The 23,872-nt window shown below is 39.7% G+C and overlaps 1 protein-coding gene across 1 annotated transcript; it reads left to right on the top strand.

Annotated features, from left to right (window-relative positions):
• The first annotated feature begins 91 nt into the window (after positions 1-91).
• On the top strand, positions 92-23,353 carry MOGAT2 (monoacylglycerol O-acyltransferase 2). The gene is made up of 6 exons (XM_032220199.1): positions 92-185; positions 4,397-4,575; positions 16,882-17,086; positions 18,284-18,458; positions 20,342-20,541; positions 23,199-23,353. Exons 1-6 carry the CDS (start codon positions 92-94, stop codon positions 23,351-23,353), a joined length of 1,008 nt encoding a protein of 335 aa, XP_032076090.1.
• Positions 23,354-23,872: the final 519 nt, after the last annotated feature.

Below are 23,872 nucleotides of genomic sequence, written 5' to 3'. Positions count from 1 at the left end.
TTTGCCCCTTCCTCCCGGTACAACCGACGGCGCAGTGCCGGATCGGTTCCTTCGGCCTGCAGACGGTGTAGGGACGGGCTCAGCTGCAAGGATGAAGGTCGAATTTGCTCCTCGCCACATCCCGCTGGAGAGGAGGCTCCAGACGGCATCCGTGCTTCAATGGGTCTTCAGTTTCTTGGGCCTGGGTAAAAATTAGATTGTTATTTTTAATTCAGGGGGTGTTTTTAAGGAATTGGAAATTTGGGGCAGGGGGCAGGGGGAAGGATGGGAGGGGTCTGACTTTTAAGGCAGCCGGTGGTTCATAGAAAAATTATTTGCGTTTTTTTATATTGCACTCAATGCTATTTATCTTTTAAAAACAATTATGTTGGGGATCTGTGGGATTTAAAATAATGAATTTAGTGGTCCTTGAGGTCTGAAGGATTGGCGACCCCTGTTTTAAGGGGTTGCCAGGAAATCCCAACCACCGGTTTAGCAAATTCCCGTCAAAATTGAAGGGTGCATTTTGCAGAAATAAAACCCTGAGTTGGTAGCTCGTTGGGGCAGGGATCTGCCTTTCTTGCTTGCCCAGGAAGCCCTCGGCTTCCAACAATTCACTTACGACCGCAGTTACAACAGCACTGATAACAGTGATCTTATCACCGTTTTTCACACTAATCACCGTTGCAGCATTCCCACGGTGATGCGATCAGAATTTGGCCATTGGTTCATCTTTATGAAGGTTGCAGTGATCCCCTTTTGCGACCTTTGGACGCGCAGAGAGTCAATGGGCAAGCCGGATTCATTTCAAAACCGTGTGTTGAAAGAAATGTCCTTCTGGGTTCAGCTCCAAGTGGGGATAAAGACACTGGAGACATGGAGGCTGCTTGGAAAGATGGTTTATTGTTGGACAGGACCACATGGCTTGAGCCCTGAACAGAAAAGGTGACCACATGCTTCAATGTTGGTGGAGAAGAAGAGAAGGGCTGAGGGAGGGGCTTGTTAGGCTTTTTATACCCTGTTTAGTCCCACCTCTCTTTTTCCTGTTCCTGTGTAAGAAATGTATTCTGATTGGTTGTCAGACTCCCATGGTGCCATGCAGGAGGCTTCTCTCTAGGCTGTGTTTTGAATCCAGGTATAGATGAGTTCTCAGATGCCATGTGGAGAGTTGAGTAATATCCCTTCCCCCTGCAGCTGCAGTGGAGAAGTCTTTATTATGTAAAGTGGGCTAGCCTGGCCTTCTCAATGGCCCATTGACAAAGTGTGGATGGGCAGGAAGCTACAGGCAACTATTCTGTCTTTTCTGTTCTTTTCACATCCCGAGAAATATTTTCAATATTTCCTATGATATTTCATTTTTTCTGGGAGCGGGCTGGATGATAACTTCCCACACGTGTTAATCATTAATGATGGCGGTGGTTCATTTGTGGCAAGAAAGTTGTGAAATAGGGCGAAATGAACTTCGCCCTTCAAAGTTACAATGGAACTGAAAAATGTGACTTAGGAAGCTTATTCACAATTACGACCGCTGCAACATCCCCTTGATCACGTGATCAACATTCAAAGGCTTAGCAGCTGTTCGATATTTATGACCGTTGTTGTGTTCCAAGGTCCCGTGGTCTCCTTTTGCGACCTCCGGAAGTTGTGAATGCGCCAACACTGGAAGTTTTTAAGAAGAGAATGGACAACCATTTGTCTGAAGTGGTGTAGGGTTTCCTGCCTAAGCGGGGGTGGGTGGGTTAGACTAGAAGACCTCCAAGGTCCCTTCCGACTCTGTTATTCTATTTTATTCTAATTGTGGTCATAACTCAAGAACTAGCTGTGTTGATTAGGACCCTGGCAAGGATGCCTTTTCTGTCACAATGCTTTCCCTCTGGAATGCTCCCTGCCCAGAGATTTGAATAGCTGATGTCCTTAAGAAAAGCATTATCATAATACCATAGGGGTATAAGAAAGATACACTTTATTTAATTATTCATGTACTAACTGTGGCGCGCATAACTTATGCACAATATTGGAAAAAAAGAAAATACACCATCAGAGCTAGATATAATCAGAAAAGTGTTGGCCTGTGCGGAAGCAGAACTTCAATACATACCTATTTCCCTGGCTCAGCTAATAAAGGAGGAGAACCTTGTGGCTTAGTGGTTAACACAACTGCTTAATATGTAATACAGCACAGGTTCGAATCCCAGTAATGGTATGGCTAGCTGATGAGAGCTAAATAGCTTGAAATAGCTTGAAATACTAATCAAATACTTGAACTTAAAAATAAAGGGGAAATCAGAATATTTTGAAGTCTGGAATAGATTTTATGACTGGTATAAGACAAGGTGACAAGACTGGAACAAACTGTATATACTGTGATTGGACAGAAGGATTGATAATGTATTAAGTAGGCTAATTGTCAATAGTTGTGTCTAGCTGTATATAATGTGAATGTATAGTCACTCCGACTTCGCGGTTCTGCATTGCTTTAAATGTAAAAATAATAAAAATATATTGAAAAAGAAAGAAAAGAAAGAAAAGCATTATCCATGCATCTAGGATACTGAAACACACACAGACATCCCAAATTGTGTCCATGCGCTGGTTAATTTGAAGGCTGTCTAAGAGCACTCATGATTTGCAATCTTTCCGACACGACTGTCCACAGATTTGAGTCTTTCCAAGAAAGTGGTCCATCTTTTTACAAAAGCAGGACTCTTGAATGGTATGGCAGCCCGCAGAGAAAGTGGTTCCACTACAAAACCGCGGTAGACTAAAGCGCGCTCGACGAAAGCGCGTACGTGACGTCATCACAGCGCGACAAAAACAGCACGCTGTGAGCGGTAAACTTAAAATTAACACGTAAATTAAACCTAACCCCCCCAAACCTAACCCTAAACCTAACCCTAACCCTTAACCTAACCCTAAACCTAACCCTATACCTAACCCTTAACTTAACGCTAAACCTAACGCTAACCCTTAACCTAATCCTAAACCTAACCCTAACGCTTAACGTAACCCTAAACCTAACCCTAACCCTTAACCTAACCCTAAACCTAACCCTTACTTTTATGTGAATCGGCTTGCTTTAAAAGCGCTTTTTAAAGCGCCCTTTTTTCTCCGCGGTCGTTGTTGTCGCGCTGCTGATGACGTCAGGTACGCGCTTTAATCGGGCGCGCTTTAGTGGACCGCGGTTTTGACGGGTCACGGAGAAAGTCCCCTGTGTGTGTTTTATATCAGGAATCAAACGTAATTAAAAATAAGTTTCAAACTAGACAAGACCTTTGGCGAAATTGGCACCCAAGGAATGCAGAGTTCTTCCATGTCTGTTTGAGTAGGCAGCCTTATAAGTCTTGGGAATAAAAATAAAAGTTTTTAGTAATGATGTGGGGTTGGGGGGGGGGGGAAGAAGAGGAAAAGAAAATCATTGAAAAGCTCTCTTTTATTGTCAGGTCAGCTTGCCTTCCGGGTACACACGTTTTATTTGTTTATGTTTTGTTCCTCCTTTTTAAAAAGTAATCCAACCAGGGCTGTTTGACGACAACTAAGAATAAGTATAAGTAAATATAAGTATAATATAGGTAAATAAGAAATTTCCTGACAGTGAGAACAATTAGGGGAACTTCTTGTCTCCAGAAGTAATGGGTGCTCCATCGCTGGAGGTTTTTAAGAAGAGGCTGGACAGTCATTTGTCTGGAATGGTATAGATATCTGTTCTGACCCCCCTCGTCCCACACCAAAACACTCCAAGCCAAAGATACTTTACGGAATTTATTCACAGACAGACAGGTCTTTGGCAGCAAACCGGCACAGACAAGCCTGGGCAGCAATCCAGCACAGATAAGCCCTGGCAGCAATCCAGCCTGCCAAGCTCACAATAATGTTCTCCGACATTAGTTCCTGTGTTGACTTCTGCAAAAGGGGCGTGTGCACAAGCAGTCCTTTTATAGTCTGGAGAGGAGCCTAATAACCACCAGCTGAGTGCAATTACCTCCTGTAACTGAGTAACTGTTCCTTACGCCTATTAGCTCTCCGGTGCCGGGCATCTAGGAACAACTCCCTTGGCTCCTCCCCACTGCTGACGTCCGGATCACACTCCCTTGTCTCCTCCCCACTGGTCCAAGGCTCAGGCGCCTCCTGGTGGCCAACCAGCCTCTCTGCGCCCTGCTCGGAGTCGGAACCCTGTCCAGGGTCCTCCACATCCTCCAGAGCCGACTCATCGGGCCTCTTGCTATTGGAGTCTGGTGGCAGCTCCAACGGCTCCTGCTGGGCCACAACAGATCTCCTGCTTGAGCAGGGGGTTGGACTAGAAGACCTCCATGGTCCCTTCCGATTCTGTTATTCTGTTATTCCTGAGTAGGGAATGAAATGTGTGAAGATGCTCTTGATTTGAGGGATCCCTAACCAGCCTCCATTTCCTTCCCTCTAGCTCAGTGCTGCATTGCCGTCTTCATCCTCCTCCTCTTCACTCGCTTCTGGCTGATCAGCGCCCTCTACGCTGTCTGGTGGGCTTTCGACTGGGACACCCCCAGCAAAGGTGGGCGGAGATTGTGCTGCGTCCGGAATTGCATTGTCTGGCGATACATGAAAGATTATTTCCCCATTACGGTACGTGGGCCCCCTACTGGCAAGGGGGTATAATAGCACGCGAGAAAGACCTTGGGAGACGGAGGCGAAGAGATGCTGTGACCATAATTGAGACCAAAAATTTATCTTACTAAGTGAGAAATTTGTTCAGTGGATTTCCCCCCCCCCTTTTTACGACTTTTCTTGCCACATTTGTTCAGGGAATCACGGCAGCTGCTAAATTAGCAACACCGTTGTTAAGTGAATCTGGCTTCCCCGTTGCTTGTCAGAAGGTCGCAAAGGCAGGTCATGTGACCCCGGGTCACTGCAACCGTCGCTGTGGAAAATGGTCTGAAGTCACTTTAATTCGGTGTCCTCCAGTGGTGGGTTTCAATTTTTTTAGAACCTCTTCTGTAGGTGTGGCCTGCTTTGTGGGAGTGGCTTGCCAGCCATGTGACCGGGTGGGAATGGCTTTCAGGCCATGTGACCAGGTGGGAGTGGCTTGCCAGCCATGTGACTGGGTGGGAATGGCTTTCAGGCCATGTGACCAGGTGGGAGTGGCTTGCCAGCCATGTGACTGGGTGGGAATGGCTTTCAGGCCATGTGACCAGGTGGGAGTGGCTTGCCAGCCATGTGACTGGGTGGGCATGGCCAACTTGTAAAATGTGTTGAAACTCACTTAACAACGCTCTTGTTTAGCAACCAAAATGTTGGCTCAGGAACTCTGGCATTTGAAGCACGCAAGTCTTAAAGCTGTCAAGTTACAAGACCCTTGCACCCCTAACCCTTTAGAAAAAAAAAACCCAGGGGTGTTCAAAGTTGACAGCTTTAAGACTTGTGGACTTCAACTCCCAGAATTCCTCCTCCAGTCATGTTGGCTCAGGAACTCTGGCATTGAAGTGTGCAAGTCTTAAAGCTGTCGAGTTACAAGACCCTTGCACCCCTAACCCTTTAGGAAAAAAATCCCAGGGGTGTTCAAACTTGACAGCTTTAAGACTTGTGGACTTCAACTCCCAGAATTCCTCCTCTCGCTCTTCATCTTGATGATGTGCGGACGGGTAGGGGGGAGGGAGCTGGAACCGGTTCTAAACGGCACAGTAGATTTGTGGAACCTCTTCTATAGAAGAGGTTAGAACTGGCAGGAACCCACTGTCCTCGCAACTCTGAATGGTCACTAAATGGACTGTTGTAATTCGAGGACTACCTGTGCATTAGATGTAGCAGATCAGATGCATTAAATTACCTTATCCATGCAAAGGAACAGAGATGAAGATAAAAAGGCACAAGAGATTTAGTCTCTAAAATCGACTAAACTCTAACCTGAAACAAACCACTTTTGGGCCATAAGCAGCCCTGACCTCAATTAGCTTTTCAGTACAGGCAAAGCAGCCAGGTGCTGCCCCCTGTTGACGATATGTGAAAAAAGCAGGAAGCAGAAGGAGGGCGGTTTTTTTTTTTCCAGAGCAGAAAATTTAAGAAAAAATATTTACTAGTTTTTACAAATGTTTACAAAAACTGTAAACCTTGCAAAAACCAACACAACAGCCACAGCAGCAACAGCTGCAAGAGCAGCTGTGAAGAGTCAAGACTCACTTGGAGGCAAAATTCAATAAAAGGGAATATTATGCTTAGGAAAATTTTCACCGCTGGAAACAAATAAGTGGTTAATTTCTCATGCTTGCAATACAGATAGCCCTCAGCTTACAAACAGTTAATTTAGTGATCGTTTGAACTTACAATGGCACTGGAAAAAAAAGGGACTTACGGCCGTTTTTCACACTTACGACGGGCGTAGTCACGGGATCCAAATTCAGACGCTTGGCAACCGACTCACATTTATGACAGTCGCAGTTTCCCCGGGGTCACGTGATTCCCCTTTGGCGACCTTCCGACAAGCAAAGTCAGTGGGGAAGCCGGATTCACTTAACAACCGTGTGGCTCACTCAACAACTGGAGTGTTTCCTTTAACAACTGTGGCAAGGAAAGTTGTAAAATGGGGCAAAGCTTGCTTAATAACTGTCTCGCTTAGTAATGGGCATTTTGGGCACCATTGTGGTCGTACGTCGAGGACTACCTGTAGAAAGTATGCTATAGTGGGACGTGAGCTGTAGTTTTGATAGTCCCTTGTCCACTGGGCACCAGCTAACTGTTAGAACAATGAATCAGTGGAACGACTTGCCTCCAGAAGTTATGAATGCTCCAACACTGGAAGTTTTTAAGAAGAGATTGGACAACCATTTGTCTGAAGTGGTGTAAGATCTTCTGCTTGAGGAGGGGTTGGACTAGAAGACCTCTAAGGTCACCTCCAACTCTGCTATTCTATTCTATTCCTTATTCTATTCCTTATTTTATTCTATTCTATTCCTTATTTTATTCTATTCTATTCCTTATTTTTTCTATTCTATTCCTTATTCTATTCTATTCTATTCCTTATTTTATTCTATTCTATTCCTTATTTTTTTCTATTCTATTCCTTATTCTATTCCTTATTCTATTCCTTATATTCTATTCCTTATTCTATTCCTTATTTTATTCCTTATTTTATTCTATTCTATTCCTTATTCTATTCCTTATTTTATTCTATTCTATTTCTTATTCTATTCTATTCTGATATCCTATTCTGTTCTGTTCTGTTCTATTCAATTCTATTCTATTTCTTATTCTATTCCTGATTTCCTATTCTATTCTATTTCTTATTCTTTTCTATTCTGATTTCCTATTCTATTTCTTATTCTATTCTATTCTATTTCTTATTCTATTCTATTCTATTCCTTATTCTATTCCTTATTTTATTCTACTCTATTCTATTCCTTATTCTATTCCTTATTTTATTCTATTCTATTCTTTATTCTATTCCTTATTTTATTCTATTCTATTCCTTATTTTTTTCTATTCTATTCCTTATTCTATTCCTTATTCTATTCCTTATTCTACTCTATTCTATTCCTTATTCTATTCCTTATTTTATTCTATTCTATTCCTTATTCTATTCCTTATTTTATTCTATTCCTTATTTTTTTCTATTCTATTCCTTATTCTATTCCTTATTCTATTCTATTCTATTCCTTATGCTATTCCTTATTTTATTCTATTCTATTCCTTATTCTATTCTATTCTGATATCCTATTCTGTTCTGTTCTATTCAATTCTATTCTATTTCTTATTCTATTCTATTCTGATTTCCTATTCTATTCTATTTCTTATTCTATTCTATTCTTTCTTATTCTATTCTATTCTATTTCTTATTCTATTCTATTCTATTTTTTATTCTATTCTGATTTCCTATTCTATTCTGATATCCTATTGTTCTGTTCTGTTCTGTTCTGTTCTCTGCTATGCTATGCTATGCTATACTATTCCATTCCATTCTCTATTCTATTCTATTTCTTATTCTATTCTATTCTATTTCTTATTCTATTCTGATTTCCTATTCTATTCTATTCCATTCCATTCTCTATTCTATTTTATTCTATTTCTATACTTTCTATTCTATTTCTATATTTTTTTACACTGGCCCTCCAAAACTGCTCTGGGAATAATATACCAAGTTTAGGATAACCACAAAGGTTGCGTAATTCCGATCAGAGCATTTTGTGCTTCCTTCTCTTTTAAAGAGAAGAGGAGGAATTTGAGAGCGGGGGATAAGTTGACGCCATCAGCTGAATTGTGGTTTTCTACTTTTGCAATCGAATCTAGAACGTGGCATCCTCCTGTCAACCTGAGCCAGGTTGTTCCCACTTGAATGGCTTCAAGAGCCTCTTTGTGGTTGTGGGGAGAGGCCTAATGAGGGCTTTTGGTCAAAGGAGAGATCGCCGAGGGGTTCTTTTTCCCATGAAATTATCTTTCTTTGAGGGGATTCTTTGGCCTACGACCAAACAGGTGTTGCAGGCTTTCGAAATACTGAACACAAAGCTTTGTTTTTGGCCTGCCTTTTAAAAAGGTTGTACGCACCACAAAAAAATCCTCCACTATTCTTCTTTTTCAAACTATCCTAACCTTTCCAAGGGTCAAGACCCTGGTGTCAGGATTCGCACGACACCCCGAAGCTGACTCCTAAATTAACTTAACTTGCATTTCGGACTGGCCTAAAAGCGTGATGGCATATGGCATGCATAAGTTCACCATCACTGGCCTAAAAGGTTGCACAAAGTGGGCTGGGTTTTCGCACAACCAAAACCGTAAACCGTAAACAGTAACAGCGTTGGAAGGAACCTTGGAGGTCATCTAGTCCAACCCTCTGCTCATGCAGGAGACCTGTACTGGGGATTTGAACCGCTGAACTGCCGACCTTTCTGATCGAGGTGGCGCAGTGGTTAGGGTGCAGTACTGCAGGCCACTTCAGCTGACTGTTATCTGCAGTTCAGCGGTTCTAATCTCACCGGCTCAAGGTTGACTCAGCCTTCCATCCTTCTGAGGTGGGTGAAATGAGGACCCAGACTGTGGGGGCGATATGCTGACTCTGTAAACCGCTTTAAAGCCCTATGAAGTGGTATATAAGTCTAACTGCTATTGCTAACTGCTATTGATCGACAAGCTCAGTGTCTTAGCCACTGAGCCACCTAGTTAAAAAAAAAAACAGCCCAGTTTAGTCCTTAGCAAAATGTGTGCATTTGCAAGTTTTGGGGTATTTTTTTTAAAAACTAAGATGGCTAAATGCCTGTGGTTGGAACCTTAGGCTGAGTCAACCTCACTGCTGCCGACAATATTTCAATATTTATTAGAATTAGCCCACTTGCAACATTTAAAAGAAAAATGCAGTAGAGGGAACTTCATATCAGGGAAATGAAATATCCATTAAGACTCCGAAGTTTCACCAAACTTCAAAGCCATAATTAATATTTAGTTTCGCTGGCATTGAAGAGGTGGGACTTTGATAGTTAATCTAGAAACAGATGAAGCAAAGGAATGTGCTATAATGAATTAATTTATTTGATTGTTATCCTGCCTGGATATAAGTTATTTATAAGTAACTCCAGGCAGAGAACATACCTAATACTCCTTCCTCCTCCTTTCCCCCCATAACAATAACTCTGCGAGGTGGGTTGAAGAGAGAGGGATTAGCCCAAAGTCACCCAGCTGGCTTTCATGGCTAAAGTGGGACTAGAACTCACGGTCTCCTGGTGATTAGCCCAAAGTCACCCAGCTGGCTTTCATGGCTAAAGTGGGACTAGAACTCACGGTCTCCTGGTGATTAGCCCAAAGTCACCCAGTTGGCTTTCATGGCTAAAGTGGGACTAGAACTCACCGTCTCCTGGTGATTGGCCCAAAGTCACCCAGCTGGCTTTCATGGCTAAAGTGGGACTAGAACTCACCATCTCCTGGTGATTAGCCCAAAGTCACCCAGTTGGCTTTCATGGCTAAAGTGGGACTAGAACTCACGGTCTCCTGGTGATTAGCCCAAAGTCACCCAGCTGGCTTTCATGGCTAAAGTGGGACTAGAACTCACCGTCTCCTGGTGATTGGCCCAAAGTCACCCAGCTGGCTTTCATGGCTAAAGTGGGACTAGAACTCACCATCTCCTGGTGATTAGCCCAAAGTCACCCAGCTGGCTTTCATGGCTAAAGTGGGACTAGAACTCACCATCTCCTGGTGATTAGCCCAAAGTCACCCAGTTGGCTTTCATGGCTAAAGTGGGACTAGAACTCACGGTCTCCTGGTGATTAGCCCAAAGTCACCCAGCTGGCTTTCATGGCTAAAGTGGGACTAGAACTCACCGTCTCCTGGTGATTGGCCCAAAGTCACCCAGCTGGCTTTCATGGCTAAAGTGGGACTAGAACTCACCGTCTCCTGGTGATTGGCCCAAAGTCACCCAGCTGGCTTTCATGGCTAAAGTGGGACTAGAACTCACCATCTCCTGGTTCCTAGGCCAGCACCTTAAACTCTGTTTCCTGCAGGGGATAGCCCATAGGTGGGGAAGTGGGGTCGATACAGAAGCCATCCTCTCAGCATTTTTGGCCAAATTGGCCCATGGTAAACAATTGGTTTGTTTAACCAGGGTGGTGATTCCAATTTACAACTTTACAATGACTTACGGCTGTAAGGGGGCGACTCTGTTACGGTCATATGTCGAGGACTCTCTATTGTAGGTGAGGTTTTGGTGTCATATTGAGTGGGCTAGATGACCTCTGCCTTGAGAGAAATAACACAACACCAGAATTGTCTCTGTGATCAGGAGACCTTTAAAGAGCAAATGTGTTCTTCCAAAAAATGATCAGCTGCCCATGTTTACCTTGGTTTCCAAGTAATGCCCCTCCCTCCCTCCCTCCCTCCCTCGCTCATCCCAAGGTTGCCAGGGTACCAGGAAGTGCGGATGGGTTATGTAAACTGCCCCGTTCGTTATGCAATATAATCTGGTTTAATGGCTCTTTGGAGTTTGCTGTTCCAGGAGGACAGAGAGAGAGAGAGGGCCAGGTGAGAAGCGGAAACATTTACAGATGACGGAGAGAATGATAGATAGCGATAGGGATGGAGATAGGGAAAGAGATGGATGGGTGGATGGATGAATGGATGGATGGAGAGAGAGAGAGAGACAGCAAGAGAGAGAGAGAGAGGGAGGGAGAGAGAGAGGGAGGGAGAGAGGGATGGATAGGTAGATGGATAGATAGATGGATGGATGCATGGATGATAAATAGATAGATAAAGATAGAGAGATTAGATAGATAGATAGATAGATAGATAGATAGATAGATAGATAGATAGATAGATAGATAGATAGATAGAAATAGATTGATTGATTGATTGATATAAAGTTAGAGAGATTAGATAGATAGATAGATAGATAGATAGATAGATAGATAGATTAAGATAGATTAAGATAGATTGATGGATGGATGGATGGATGGATGGATAGATAGATTGATAGATAGATAAATAAATAGATAGATAAGGATGGACAGATGTATTGAGAGAGAGAGAGAGCTAGAGATAGGAATGGATGGATGGATAGATGGATGGATTATAGATAGATAGATATAAAAATAGAGATAAAGATATAGATATAGATAGATAGATAGATAGATAGATAGATAGATAGATAGATAGATAGATAGATTAAGATAGATAGATCGATAGATGGATGGATGGCTAGATAGACTGATAAATAGATAGATAAATAGATAAGGATGGACGGATGTATTGAGAGAGAGAGGGAGAGCTAGAGATAGGAATGGATGGATGGATGGATGGATTATAGATAGATATAAAGATATAAAGATATAAAGATATTATATATATATATATATATATATATATATATATATATATATATATATATATGTATGTATATATATATGTATATATATGTATATATATATATGTGTGTATATATATATATATATATATATATATATATATATATATATATATATATATATATATATGTTATATTTATGCTGATAAATAAATAAAGGGAGACTAGTATAGATCTATTTCAAGCTATTTAGCTCTCATCAGCTAGCCATACCCATATATATATGCTGGTCTTGTTGTATTCGGGTCTTTTCCCATGTAAGATTGAGATTGTCTTGGCAACGTTTTGGCAAGATCCCACTCGCCAAAACGTTGCCAGGACAATCTCACTCTTACATGAGAAAAGACCTGAATACAACAAGACCAGCCTACCTACACCCGTGAAAATCTACGAAAACATCCATATCTAGATCTAGATAGATGATGTAGATGTAGATGTAGATGTAGATGTAGATGTAGATATAGATGGATGGATGGATTGATGATAAGGATCAACCAATCGATCGATAGAGAGAGAGAGAGACAGGGATGGATGGAGAGATGGATGGATAGGGATAGGGATAGAGACTGACATGGTCAGACAGACAAGACACCCAGAAAGACACCCAGATACCCAACCATTTCTTTTACCACAGTTGTTCTATTATTATTATTGCCAATGATAGTCAATAAAAAGACAAAGAAAGTCTGAACAGAGGACATGGCAGTACTTGGAGACAGCAGAAGAGAAGAGAAGATCTGGCATCTTCTGGAGATCATAAAATACCAGACCTACGAATAGAAATAGAACAACAGTGGCCAAAGAAAGCAAATGTAGGACCAGTAGCAATTAGGCATCTTGGGTGCAACCCCAAAACATCTGGAGCACCCCTTGGATACCATCGGCATTGACAAAATCTCCACCGGTCAATTTCAAAAGGTAGTTTGACGTGGAGCAGCTGACATCCTTTCACGGAACACCTTTAAAGCTATCAAACATCCCTATGTGCTCTCTCAGGTCCTTGCGAAGGACTCGATGGGTAGATAAAATGCCCAGCCCAGTCTAAGTGCCTGGCTGTATGAGACCCATAATAATAAATATTCTTTGTTGCTTCCTTCTAGTGTTATTTGGCACCGCTTTCAAAAGCTGAATAGTAATTTAGTTCCCTTACATTATTGTATTGTATTGTTTGTTTGTTTTTTAATTAAAATGGGCAAATAAGTTGGGTAACTTCATGCAAAGCAAACCCACAATGCTTGGTCAAAGAGAAGATTTTGTGTGCCAATGAAATTGAGATGAGCAATTGGGCAACTCCACGTATACGCCCAGGGTCGAAAATTGAAGCTCCATAAATCTTTTTCTTTGCCGAATCATCCACTCCATGTCATCCAATTACCTCTTCAAAATGAAAGTCTACACCATGCTAAATTCTTTGACTCTCAAATTTATAAGAAGTTGATGGTGCTAAGTGGCTCTTCTTTTATGCAGCAGAGCAAAATTTGGCAAAATGTCCAGAATCGACATTTATTCTTTTAGAAATGCAGATTCTCCTGGTCCCTGAAACAGGTTTGATTGTTGTGTCTAACCAGTAATTAAAAGGCATTTCATGAATGTAAAAAAAAAAACCTCTGGATAACTTCTTTGACTGGGGTGAATTGAGATGAATTGTGTCAAAGAGGGATGCTGTTATGTGAACAACATACGACACAGGCAGCCCTCAACTTACAACCTGCGCAGGATACCTTTAAAACCATCAAATATTCATTTAGTGGCCGTTTGAAGTTACCATGGTGCTGAAAATTCTTTAGAAGTGTTAAGTTGCTCAGTCATTTGGTTGAGTTGGGCAGCCCTAGAAATGAAATAAATATATGATAGTAAATGAATGAATGGTTGGCTGGCTGGCTGGCTGGCTGGAGAGAGAGAGAGAGAGAGAGAGAGAGAGAGAGAGAGAGAGAGAGAGAGAGAGAGATATGAGATGATAGATGTGAAGATGATAGAATAATAGATATAGAGATCATAGATAGATAGATAGATAGATAGATAGATAGATAGATAGATAGATAGATAGATATAGATAGAGATGATAGATGTAAAGATGATAGAATAATAGATATAGAGATGATAGATAGATAGATAGATAGATAGATAGATAGATAGATAGATAGATAGATAGATAGAGATAGATATAGAGATAGATAGATGAGATGATAGATGTAAAGATGATAGAATAATAGATATGAAGATGATAAAGATAGATAGTTGAGGATAGAGAGATATAGATAGATGAGATGATAAAAGATGATAGAATAATAGTTATAGAGATGATAGACAGACATAGATATATAGATAGATGAGATGATAGAAAGAGGATAATAGAGTAGATAGATAGATAGATAGATAGATAGATAGATAGATAGATAGATATAGATAGATATAGAGATAGATAGAGGAGATGATAGATGTAAAGATGATAGAATAATAGATATGAAGATGATATAGATAGATGAGGATAGATAGATCGATAGATGATAGATAGATGATAGATAGATAGATAGATAGATAGATAGATGATAGATAGATAGATAGATAGATAGATAGATAGATAGATGATAGATAGATAGATAGATAGATAGATAGATAGATAGATATAGATAGAGATGATAGATGTAAAGATGATAGAATAATAGATATAGAGATGATAGATAGATAGATAGATAGATAGATAGATAGATAGATAGATAGATAGATAGATAGAGATAGATATAGAGATAGATAGATGAGATGATAGATGTAAAGATGATAGAATAATAGATATGAAGATGATAAAGATAGATAGTTGAGGATAGAGAGATATAGATAGATGAGATGATAAAAGATGATAGAATAATAGTTATAGATGATAGACAGACATAGATATATAGATAGATGAGATGATAGAAAGAGGATAATAGAGTAGATAGATAGATAGATAGATAGATAGATAGATAGATAGATATAGAGATAGATGAGATGATAGATGTGAAGATGATAGAATAATAGATATAGAGATGATAGATAGATAGATAGATAGATAGATAGATAGATAGATAGATAGATAGAGATAGAGATAGATAGATAGATAGATATAGATAGATAGAGATGATAGATGTAAAGATGATAGAATAATAGATATAGAGATGATAGATAGATAGATAGATAGATAGATAGATAGATAGATAGATAGATAGATAGATAGAGATATAGAGATAGATAGATGAGATGATAGATGTAAAGATGATAGAATTATAGATATGAAGATGATAAAGATAGATAGTTGAGGATAGAGAGATATAGATAGATGAGATGATAAAAGATGATAGAATAATAGTTATAGAGATGATAGACAGACATAGATATATAGATAGATGAGATGATAGAAAGAGGATAATAGAGTAGATAGATAGATAGATAGATAGATAGATAGATATAGATAGATATAGAGATAGATAGAGGAGATGATAGATGTAAAGATGATAGAATAATAGATATGAAGATGATATAGATAGATGAGGATAGATAGATATAGATAGATGATAAAAGATGATAGAATAATAGATATAGACATAGATATATAGATAGATGAGATGATAGAAAGATGATAGATATAAGATAGAAAGATAGAGATATATAGAGATAGATGAGATGATAGATAGAAAGATGATAGAATAATAGATATAGAGATGATAGATAGATATAGATAGACAGACAGACAGAGACAGATAGACGAGATAATAGATATAAAGACGATAGAAACATAGATAGAGATAGACAGACAGACAGACAGACAGACATAGATATATAGATAGATGAGATGATAGAAAGATGATAGAATAATAGATATAGAGATGATAGATAGATAGATAGAGAGAGACAGATAGACAGACAACATACAAATGAAAGGGATTATAAATAGATAGATAAGAGATGATAGATGATAACTAGAGTGATAGCTACAGACATAAGCAGATGAAAGAGAGATGAGAGAAAGAGGAGAGAGATGATAGATAATAGATTGGGAGACGGCAGAGAGAGAGAGAACCCCCCTTCCAAAGGAATAACTTTGGAAGGATAAATGGGGGGAACATGATGTACCCAGCCAGGACAGTTGAGAGCTGGGAGCGCCATAACAGTCTCATTAATCAGACGGAAGGGTGAAAGGAGCCCGTTGCAAGTGGCTAATAAACACCTGGGCTCTGTCTGTGCCTGAAGCTCCCGGTGACAAATTAACCCCAGTGACATTCAGGAGGAGAAAAACTGTTAGGTTATTGTTATTATGTCCTCAGATCCTTGAGTGTGGAAAATATAACGGCAGCTGTGCTTTGAGAAACAAGATGAAGGGAGGATCATCATGGAATATAAGAGTCAGAAGGGACCTCAGAGGTCATCCATTCCAACCCAGTATAACCCATCCTTTCAGCTTTCTTACAAAAGAGAGCTAAGAGAGCTACTTTGGTCTAGTGGTTAAAGGACCAGACTAGAAAGCAGGAGGTCGGGAGTTCAACTCCTGCCTTAGCCAGGGAAGCAGGCTGGGTACTTTGGGCCAATCATTAGGAGGCAGTGAGTTCTAGTCCCGACTTAGGCATCAAAGCCAACTGGGTGACTTTGGTCAATCACCAGGAGACAGTGAATTCTAGTTCCGCTTTAGGCATGAAAGTCAGCTGGGTGACATTAAGTCAATTACCAGGAGACGGTGAATTCTAGTCCTGACTTAGGCACGAAAGCCAGCTGGGTGACTTTGGGCCAATCACCAGGAGACGGTGAGTTCTAGTCCTGCCTTAGCCATGAAAGCCAGCTGGGTGACTTTGGGTCTCTCTCTCAATCCAATCCACCTCACAGAGTTGTTGTTGTGGGAAAAATAAGAGGAGAAAGGTAGGTTGGATATATTTGAGTTATTCATAAGAATAATAAAGGCAGGGTATTAATAAATAAAATCGAAACGAAATGAAATAAAAATAAATGAAATGAAATGGAAATAAAATAGAAACGAAATAACAAAAACAATAGCAATAAATACAATGGAGTGAAGTGAAATAATAACATAAAATAATAGATAAGTGTCCTAAATCTCTTTGTTCTTACAGCTGGTGAAGACGGCGGATTTGGACCCAAGCCAAAACTACATCTTTGGCTTCCATCCCCATGGCATCATGGTGGCTGGGGCCTTCATTAATTTCTGCACCGAAGCCACCGGCTTTTCCAAACTCTTCCCGAGGCTGAAGCCTCACATGATGATGTTGAATTTGTGGTTCCGAGCCCCCTTTTTCCGGGACTACGTGATGAGTGGAGGTAAGCTAAGTCCTCCAAGGTCCCTTCCAGGTTCTCTTCTCTTCTCATTCCATATTCCTATTCCTATTCCTATTCCTATTCCTATTCCTATTCCTATTCCTATTCTATTCTATTCTATTCTATTCTATTCTATTCTATTCTATTCTATATTATTTTCTATTCCATTCCATTCTTTTGTTGTCCCTTCTTCTCTTCTCTTTCTCTATTCTCTTCTCATTCTGTATTCTATTCTATTCGAGTCTATTCTATTCCATTCCATTCCATTTTTTTGTTGTCCCTTCTTCTCTTCTCATTGTCTATTCTATTCTATTCTATTCTATTCTATTCTATTCTACTCTACTCTACTCCCTATTCTATTCTTTCTATTTCTATTTCTATTATTTCTATTTCATCCCATCCTATTATTTCTACTCTACTCTACTCTACTCTACTCTACTCTACTCTACTCTACTCTACTCTACTCTACTCTACTCTACTCTACTCTACTCTACTCCCTATTCTATTCTATTCTATTCTATTCTATTTCTATTAATATTTCTATTATTTCCATTTCATCCCATCCGACCCTATTATCTCTACTCTACTCTACTCTACTCTACTCTACTCTACTCTACTCTATTCCCTATTCTATTCTATTCTATTCTATTCTATTCTATTCTTTCTATTTCTATTTCTATTATTTCTATTTCATCCCATCCCACCCTATTATCTCTACTCTACTCTAGTCTACTCTACTCTACTCTACTCTACTCTATTCCCTATTCTATTCTATTCTATTCTATTCTATTCTATTCTTTCTATTTCTATTTCTATTATTTCTATTTCATCCCATCCCACCCTATTATCTCTACTCTACTCTAGTCTACTCTAGTCTACTCTAGTCTACTCTAGTCTACTCTAGTCTACTCCCTATTCTATTCTATTCTATTTCTATTAATATTTCTATTTCTATTATTTCTATTTCATCCCATCCCACCCTATTATCTCTACTCTACTCTACTCTACTCTACTCTACTCTACTCTACTCTACTCTACTCTACTCTACTCTACTCTACTCTACTCTACATGGAGGTCTTTACCTTCCAAATCCCTCCCAATCCTGTTATTCTCTGTGAAGGCTATTTGTGGGGTTTTGTTCTGTTTTGCCCACTTGGCACGCTTTCATGTTCCTTCTTTCTCCTGCTTTGCTTCACCCAGGTGTAATCCCCTCGGACAAGGAATCCGGTTTGTATCTCTTGAGGAAGAAGGAAGGTGGGAATATCGTGGTCATCGCTGTGGGAGGGGCGCAGGAAGCGCTGGACGCCCGTCCTGGAGCTTACACTCTCCTGTTGGAGAACCGGAAGGGCTTCGTTCGACTGGCCATAGAGAATGGGTGAGTAGGAACAGCTCCTGGGGGCCGTGCCCTCGACTTACGACCAGAATTGAGCCCTAAAGTTCCACTGCTAAGCAGGACAGTTGCTTAGTGAGCTCTGTGTCCCATTTTATGACCTTTTTGCCAGGGTTGCTAAAAGAAACGCTGGCATTGTTAAGCAAATCACGTAGTCGTTAAGTGAACCCCATTGACTTAGCTTCTAAGAAGAAGAAACACTTCCCGAATCCCTTTCAGGTAGTCCTCAGCTTACAACGGTCCATTTAGGGACCGTTCCAAGTTACAAAAAAGGGACTTATGACCGTTTTTCACACTTACGACCATGGCAGCATTCTCCCGGGGTCACATGATCCCCATTTGCGACATCCTGAGGAGCAAAATCAATGGGGAAACCCAGATTCACTTAACAACTGCAGTGATTCAAGTAACGACCGTGACAAGAACGGTCATAAAATGGGGCAAAACCCGCTTAATGAAGGCCTCACTCAGCCATGGAAATTTGGGGCTCAATTGTGGTTGTAAGTCGAGAACTACGCTATATTTGCAGCTACCCAGCCTTCCTCAGTTATCCCAGTTATCCAGGGGTTGGTTCCAAATATTTAACAACTGGTTCTCTGCTGGGTGGGCATGGCTGGGTGGGATCATGTGACTGAGTGGGCAGGGCCAACTCTACAGGACTTGTGTGGGTGGTACCTGTATGGGACAGGCATGGTTGGGGAAGGAATCTGGTGGGGGGGGGCGCAGAGGAAAGAAAGATGCAACGTGTGCGTGTGGGTGTGTGGGGTGTGTGTAAGAGAGAGGGAAAGAGAGAGAAAGAAAGAGAAAGAGAGGGAGGGAGAGAGAAAGAAAGAGAAAGAAAGAAAGAAAGAAAGAAAGAAAGAAAGAGAAAGAGAGAGAGAAAGAAAGAGAAAGAGAGAGAGAGGGAGGGAGAGAGAGAGAGAAAGAAAGAGAAAGAAAGAAAGAGAGAAGGAGAGAGAGAAAAAGAAAGAGAAAGAAAGAAAGAGAGGGGGGAGAGAGAAAGAAAGTATGAAAGAAAGAGAGAGGGAGAGAGAGAGAAAGAGAAAGAAACAAAGAGAGAGCGAGAAAGAGAAAGAGAGAGCGAAAGAAAGAAAGAGGGAGGGAGGGAGAGAGAGAGAAAGAAAGAGAAAGAAAGAAAGAAAGAGAGAGGGAGAGAGAGAGAAAGAAAGAGAGAGAGAGAGAAAGAGAGGGAGGGAGGGAGGGAGGGAGGGAGAGAGAATCAAGCTAGACTGGGAAAGTTTGCTGCAAGAGGAAGAGAAGCTGGATAAGCTGGTTTTTTGGGGCATTTTGGGGGACGATTTTTCAGGCCGTTTTTCGAGTCGATTTCGGATGGAAAAACTGCCTGAAAATGGCCTGAAAAAAATGACTGTTTTATGGCCATTTTCAGGCTGTTTTTCGGGCCAATTTTGGATGTGAAAACGGCCAAAAAACAGCCCCCAAAATGGCCTGTTTTGTGGGCATTTTTTCAAGTCATTTTAGGGCTATTTTTTGCCTGAAAAATGACCTGAAAACAGTCTGAAAAATATCCTGTTTGTGGGCTGTTTTCAGGCTGATTTTCAAGCCGATTTTGGCTTGAAAAATGGCCTGAAAACGGCCCGAAAAATGCCCACAAAACATGGCCGCTTTCCCCCCTATCTCTGAGCCGCCACGCGGGCCCTGCACTTACCCAGCATGATGAACAGGCCGCATGGAGACTCTTGGGAGGGGATGGGCAGGGCCAGCCATTCCTCGCAACAACCGGTTCGGCAAACCAGATGTGAAATTAGCATCCAGTTCTCCCAAACCAGTCCGAACCGGCTGAATCCCACCTGCAATTATCCCAACCTGTTTGGTCCCATCTTTCCTTTCTTTTTCTTCTCTTTTCCTAGGACGCCGCTCGTTCCCGTGTTCTCCTTCGGCGAGAATGAGCTTTTCGACCAGGTCGAAAACCCCAAAGGATCTTGGCTGAGATGGACGCAAGAGCGTTTGCAAAAGATCATGGGGATCTCCCTGCCCCTCTTCCACGCCAGAGGGGTCTTCCAATACACCTTCGGTTTCGTGCCCTACCGGAAGCCAATCTACACTGTGGGTATGTCCTCGTCTCTTAGGTGGCATCAGTAGTGGGTTGCTATCGGCTCGGCCCAGTTCGGCTGAATCAGTAGTGGTTTGGCGGTAGTGGTGGGTTTCAAAAAAATTTAGAACCTATTCTGTAGGTGTGGCCTGTTTTGTGGGAGTGGCTCGGTAGTCATGTGACTGGGTGGGCATGACTTGGTGGGCAACTTGGAAAATATGGTGAAACTCACTTAACAATGCTCTTGCTTAGCAACCAAAATTTTGGGCTCGATTGTGCTCATAAAGTCTCTTTCTTTTTCTTTCTTTCTTTCTTTCTTTCTTTCTTTCTTTCTTTCTTTCTTTCTTTCTTTCTTTCTTTCTTTCTTTCTTTCCTTCCTTCCTTCCTTCCTTCCTTCCTACCTACCTACCTACCTACCTACCTACCTACCTTCCTTTTGTCTCTCTCCCACTCTTTCTTTCTTTCTTTCTTTCTTTCTTTCATCTCTCTCCCACTTTCTTTTTCTTTCTTTTTCTTTCTTTTTTCTTTCTTTCTCTCTTTCTCTTTCCGAGTCAACCTTGAGCCGAAGGGGCGCAGTGGTTAGGGTGCAGTACTGCAGGCCACTTCAGCTGACTGCTAGTTCTGCAGTTCGGCGGTTCAAATCTCACCGGCTCAAGGTTGACTCAGCCTTCCATCCTTCCGAGGTGGCTGAAATGAGGACCCAGATTGTTGGGGGCGATATGCTGACTCTGTAAACCGCTTAGAGAGGGCTGAAAGCCCTATGAAGCGGTATATAAGTCGAACTGCTATTGCTATCTGTCTCTCTCTTTATTTTCTCACTCTCCCTCCATTCCTTCCTTCCTTTCTTGTGTGTTTTTCTCCCCCTTCCTTCCTTCCTTCCTTCCTTTTGGGTTTCAAAAGGTACGCTAAATTTCACGAACCGGTTCTGGCGTACCGGTGCGAACTGGGAGAAACCCACACTTGTTTGGCGGCCTGGGTCGCTGGAACCCGCAGCGACCCAGGCCTGCCACACCCTTCAACTGGTTCGCCTACGGCGCCACCATCTTGTTTTTTTGCTTCTGCGCGTGCACAAAACATTTTTATTGTACTGCGCTTGTGCATGCATGGCACACCCACAAGTGAACCAGGAGTAGCGGCTGCCGGAACTTACCCCTTGGTGGCATCCAGAAAAAAGAGGTAGATAGAATGAGGAAAGGAGTACTGGACACATCCTTCCTTCTTTTTGAATTATTCTGTGTTGCCTCTTTTTAAAAAAAATAAAATATATGTTTTATTAATACATTTTTTTTAAAAAATTAAACATAAAAAGTTCCATATCTATCTGAACAGCGTGTTGTCTGGGCACAGTTAGTTTTAAGTAGAGATATAAGAATAATCTCCGTTGCCTCTTATTAGCCTTCCCAGGTAGATGAGAAAGGGAACACAACTGGATATGCTAAGCTTACGTTACAGGTAGTCCTCAACTTATGGCAACAATTGAGCCCAACATTTCTGTAGTTAAGCGAGACAGTTGTTAAGTGGGTTTTGCCCCATTTTGCCAAGTAAATAAAATAAAGAAAAAATGAAATAAGGTCAATAAAGTAAAATATAATAAAGTAAAATAAAGTAAAATAAGTCAAGTCAAATAAGATAAAGAATAGAATAACAAAACAAAGTTAAATAAATTAAATTATTAAATTAAATTATTAAATTAAATTATTAAATTAAATTATTAAATTAAATTATTAAATTAAATTATTAAATTAAATTATTAAATAAAATAAATAAATAAAATAAAATAAATAAAATAAAATAAATAAAATAAATTAAATAAATAAATTAAATTAATTAATTAAATTAATTAATTAAATTAAATCAAATTATTAAATCAAATTATTAAATCAAATTATTAAATCAAATTATCAAATCAAAAAATTAAATTAAATTAATTAAATTAAATTAATTAAAAAATTAAATTAAATTAAATTAAATTATTACATTAAATTATTAAATTAAATTATTAAATTAAATAAATTAAATTAAATAAATTAAATCAAATTATTAAATCAAATTATCAAATCAAAAAATTAAATTAAAATAATTAAATTAAATTAATTAAAAAATTAAATTAAATTAAATTAAATTATTAAATTAAATTATTAAATCAAATTATTAAATCAAATTATCAAATCAAAAAATTAAATTAAATTAAATTAAATTAAATTAAATTAAATTAAATTAAATTAAATTAAATTAAATTAAATTAAATTAAATTAAATTAAATTAAATTAAATTAAATTAAATTAAATTATAAATTAAATCAAATTAATCAAATCAATTATTAATCAAATTATCAAATCAAATTATCAATCAAAATTAAATTAAATTAAATTTAAATTAAATTAAATTAAATTAAATTAAATAATTAAATTAAAATTAAATTAAATTAAATTAAATTAATTAAATTAAAATAATTAATTAAATTAAATTAAATTAAATTAAATTAATAAATTAAATTAAATTAAATTAAATTAAATTAAATTAAATTAAATTAATTAAATTAAATTAAATTAAATTAATTAAATTAAATTAAATTAAATTAAATTAAATTAAATTAAATTAAATTAAATTAAATTAAATTAAATTAAATTAAATTATTAATTAAAATTTCTTTTTCTCCTGTTCGACACCTCCAGTGGGAAAGCCCCTCCCGGTGAGGAAGAAGCACAATCCCAGCCAAGAAGAAGTTGATGAGCTACACGGGAAGTACCTGGAGGCCCTCTGCAAACTGTTTGAGGACCATAAATTGAAGTACAACGTGCCGGAAGACACTCATCTCTCTTTCATATGAGACACCAAAGCCACAAACTTTGGCAACCAAGAACTGAAAACATCCAAGCCACAAGCTGAATCTGCCATGGAAACCAAAGATATTCCTTTTAGGGCCAATGGACAAAGGTTCGAATCCCCAGCGCCGCCTAACGGAGTGAGCTCCCGTTACTTGTCCCAGCTTCTGCCAACCTAGCACTTAGAAAGCACATAAAAAATGCAAATAGGGACCACCTTTGGTGGGAAGGGAACAGCGTTCCATGCGCCTTTGGTGTTTAGACCTGCCGGCCACATGACTACGGAGACGTCTTCGGACAGCGCTGGCTCTTCGGCTTTGAAACGGGGATGAGCACCGCCCCCTAGAGTCGGGAACGACTAGCACATAGGTGCGAGGGGAACCTTTACCTTTACCTTTACTATAACAGTTATTGGATAACAGTCGCAAGACTTTTATATTCATAACAGTGAAGAGATTTGACATAGCCTAGGCTGGATGAAAGGATGGTGAAATCAATGGAACTGGCAGAGATGGCAAAATTGA

This window comes from Thamnophis elegans, chromosome 6 (assembly GCF_009769535.1).
Source record: "Thamnophis elegans isolate rThaEle1 chromosome 6, rThaEle1.pri, whole genome shotgun sequence".
Classification (NCBI taxonomy): domain Eukaryota; kingdom Metazoa; phylum Chordata; class Lepidosauria; order Squamata; family Colubridae; genus Thamnophis; species Thamnophis elegans.
This window is presented reverse-complemented; position numbering and strand designations above follow the sequence as displayed.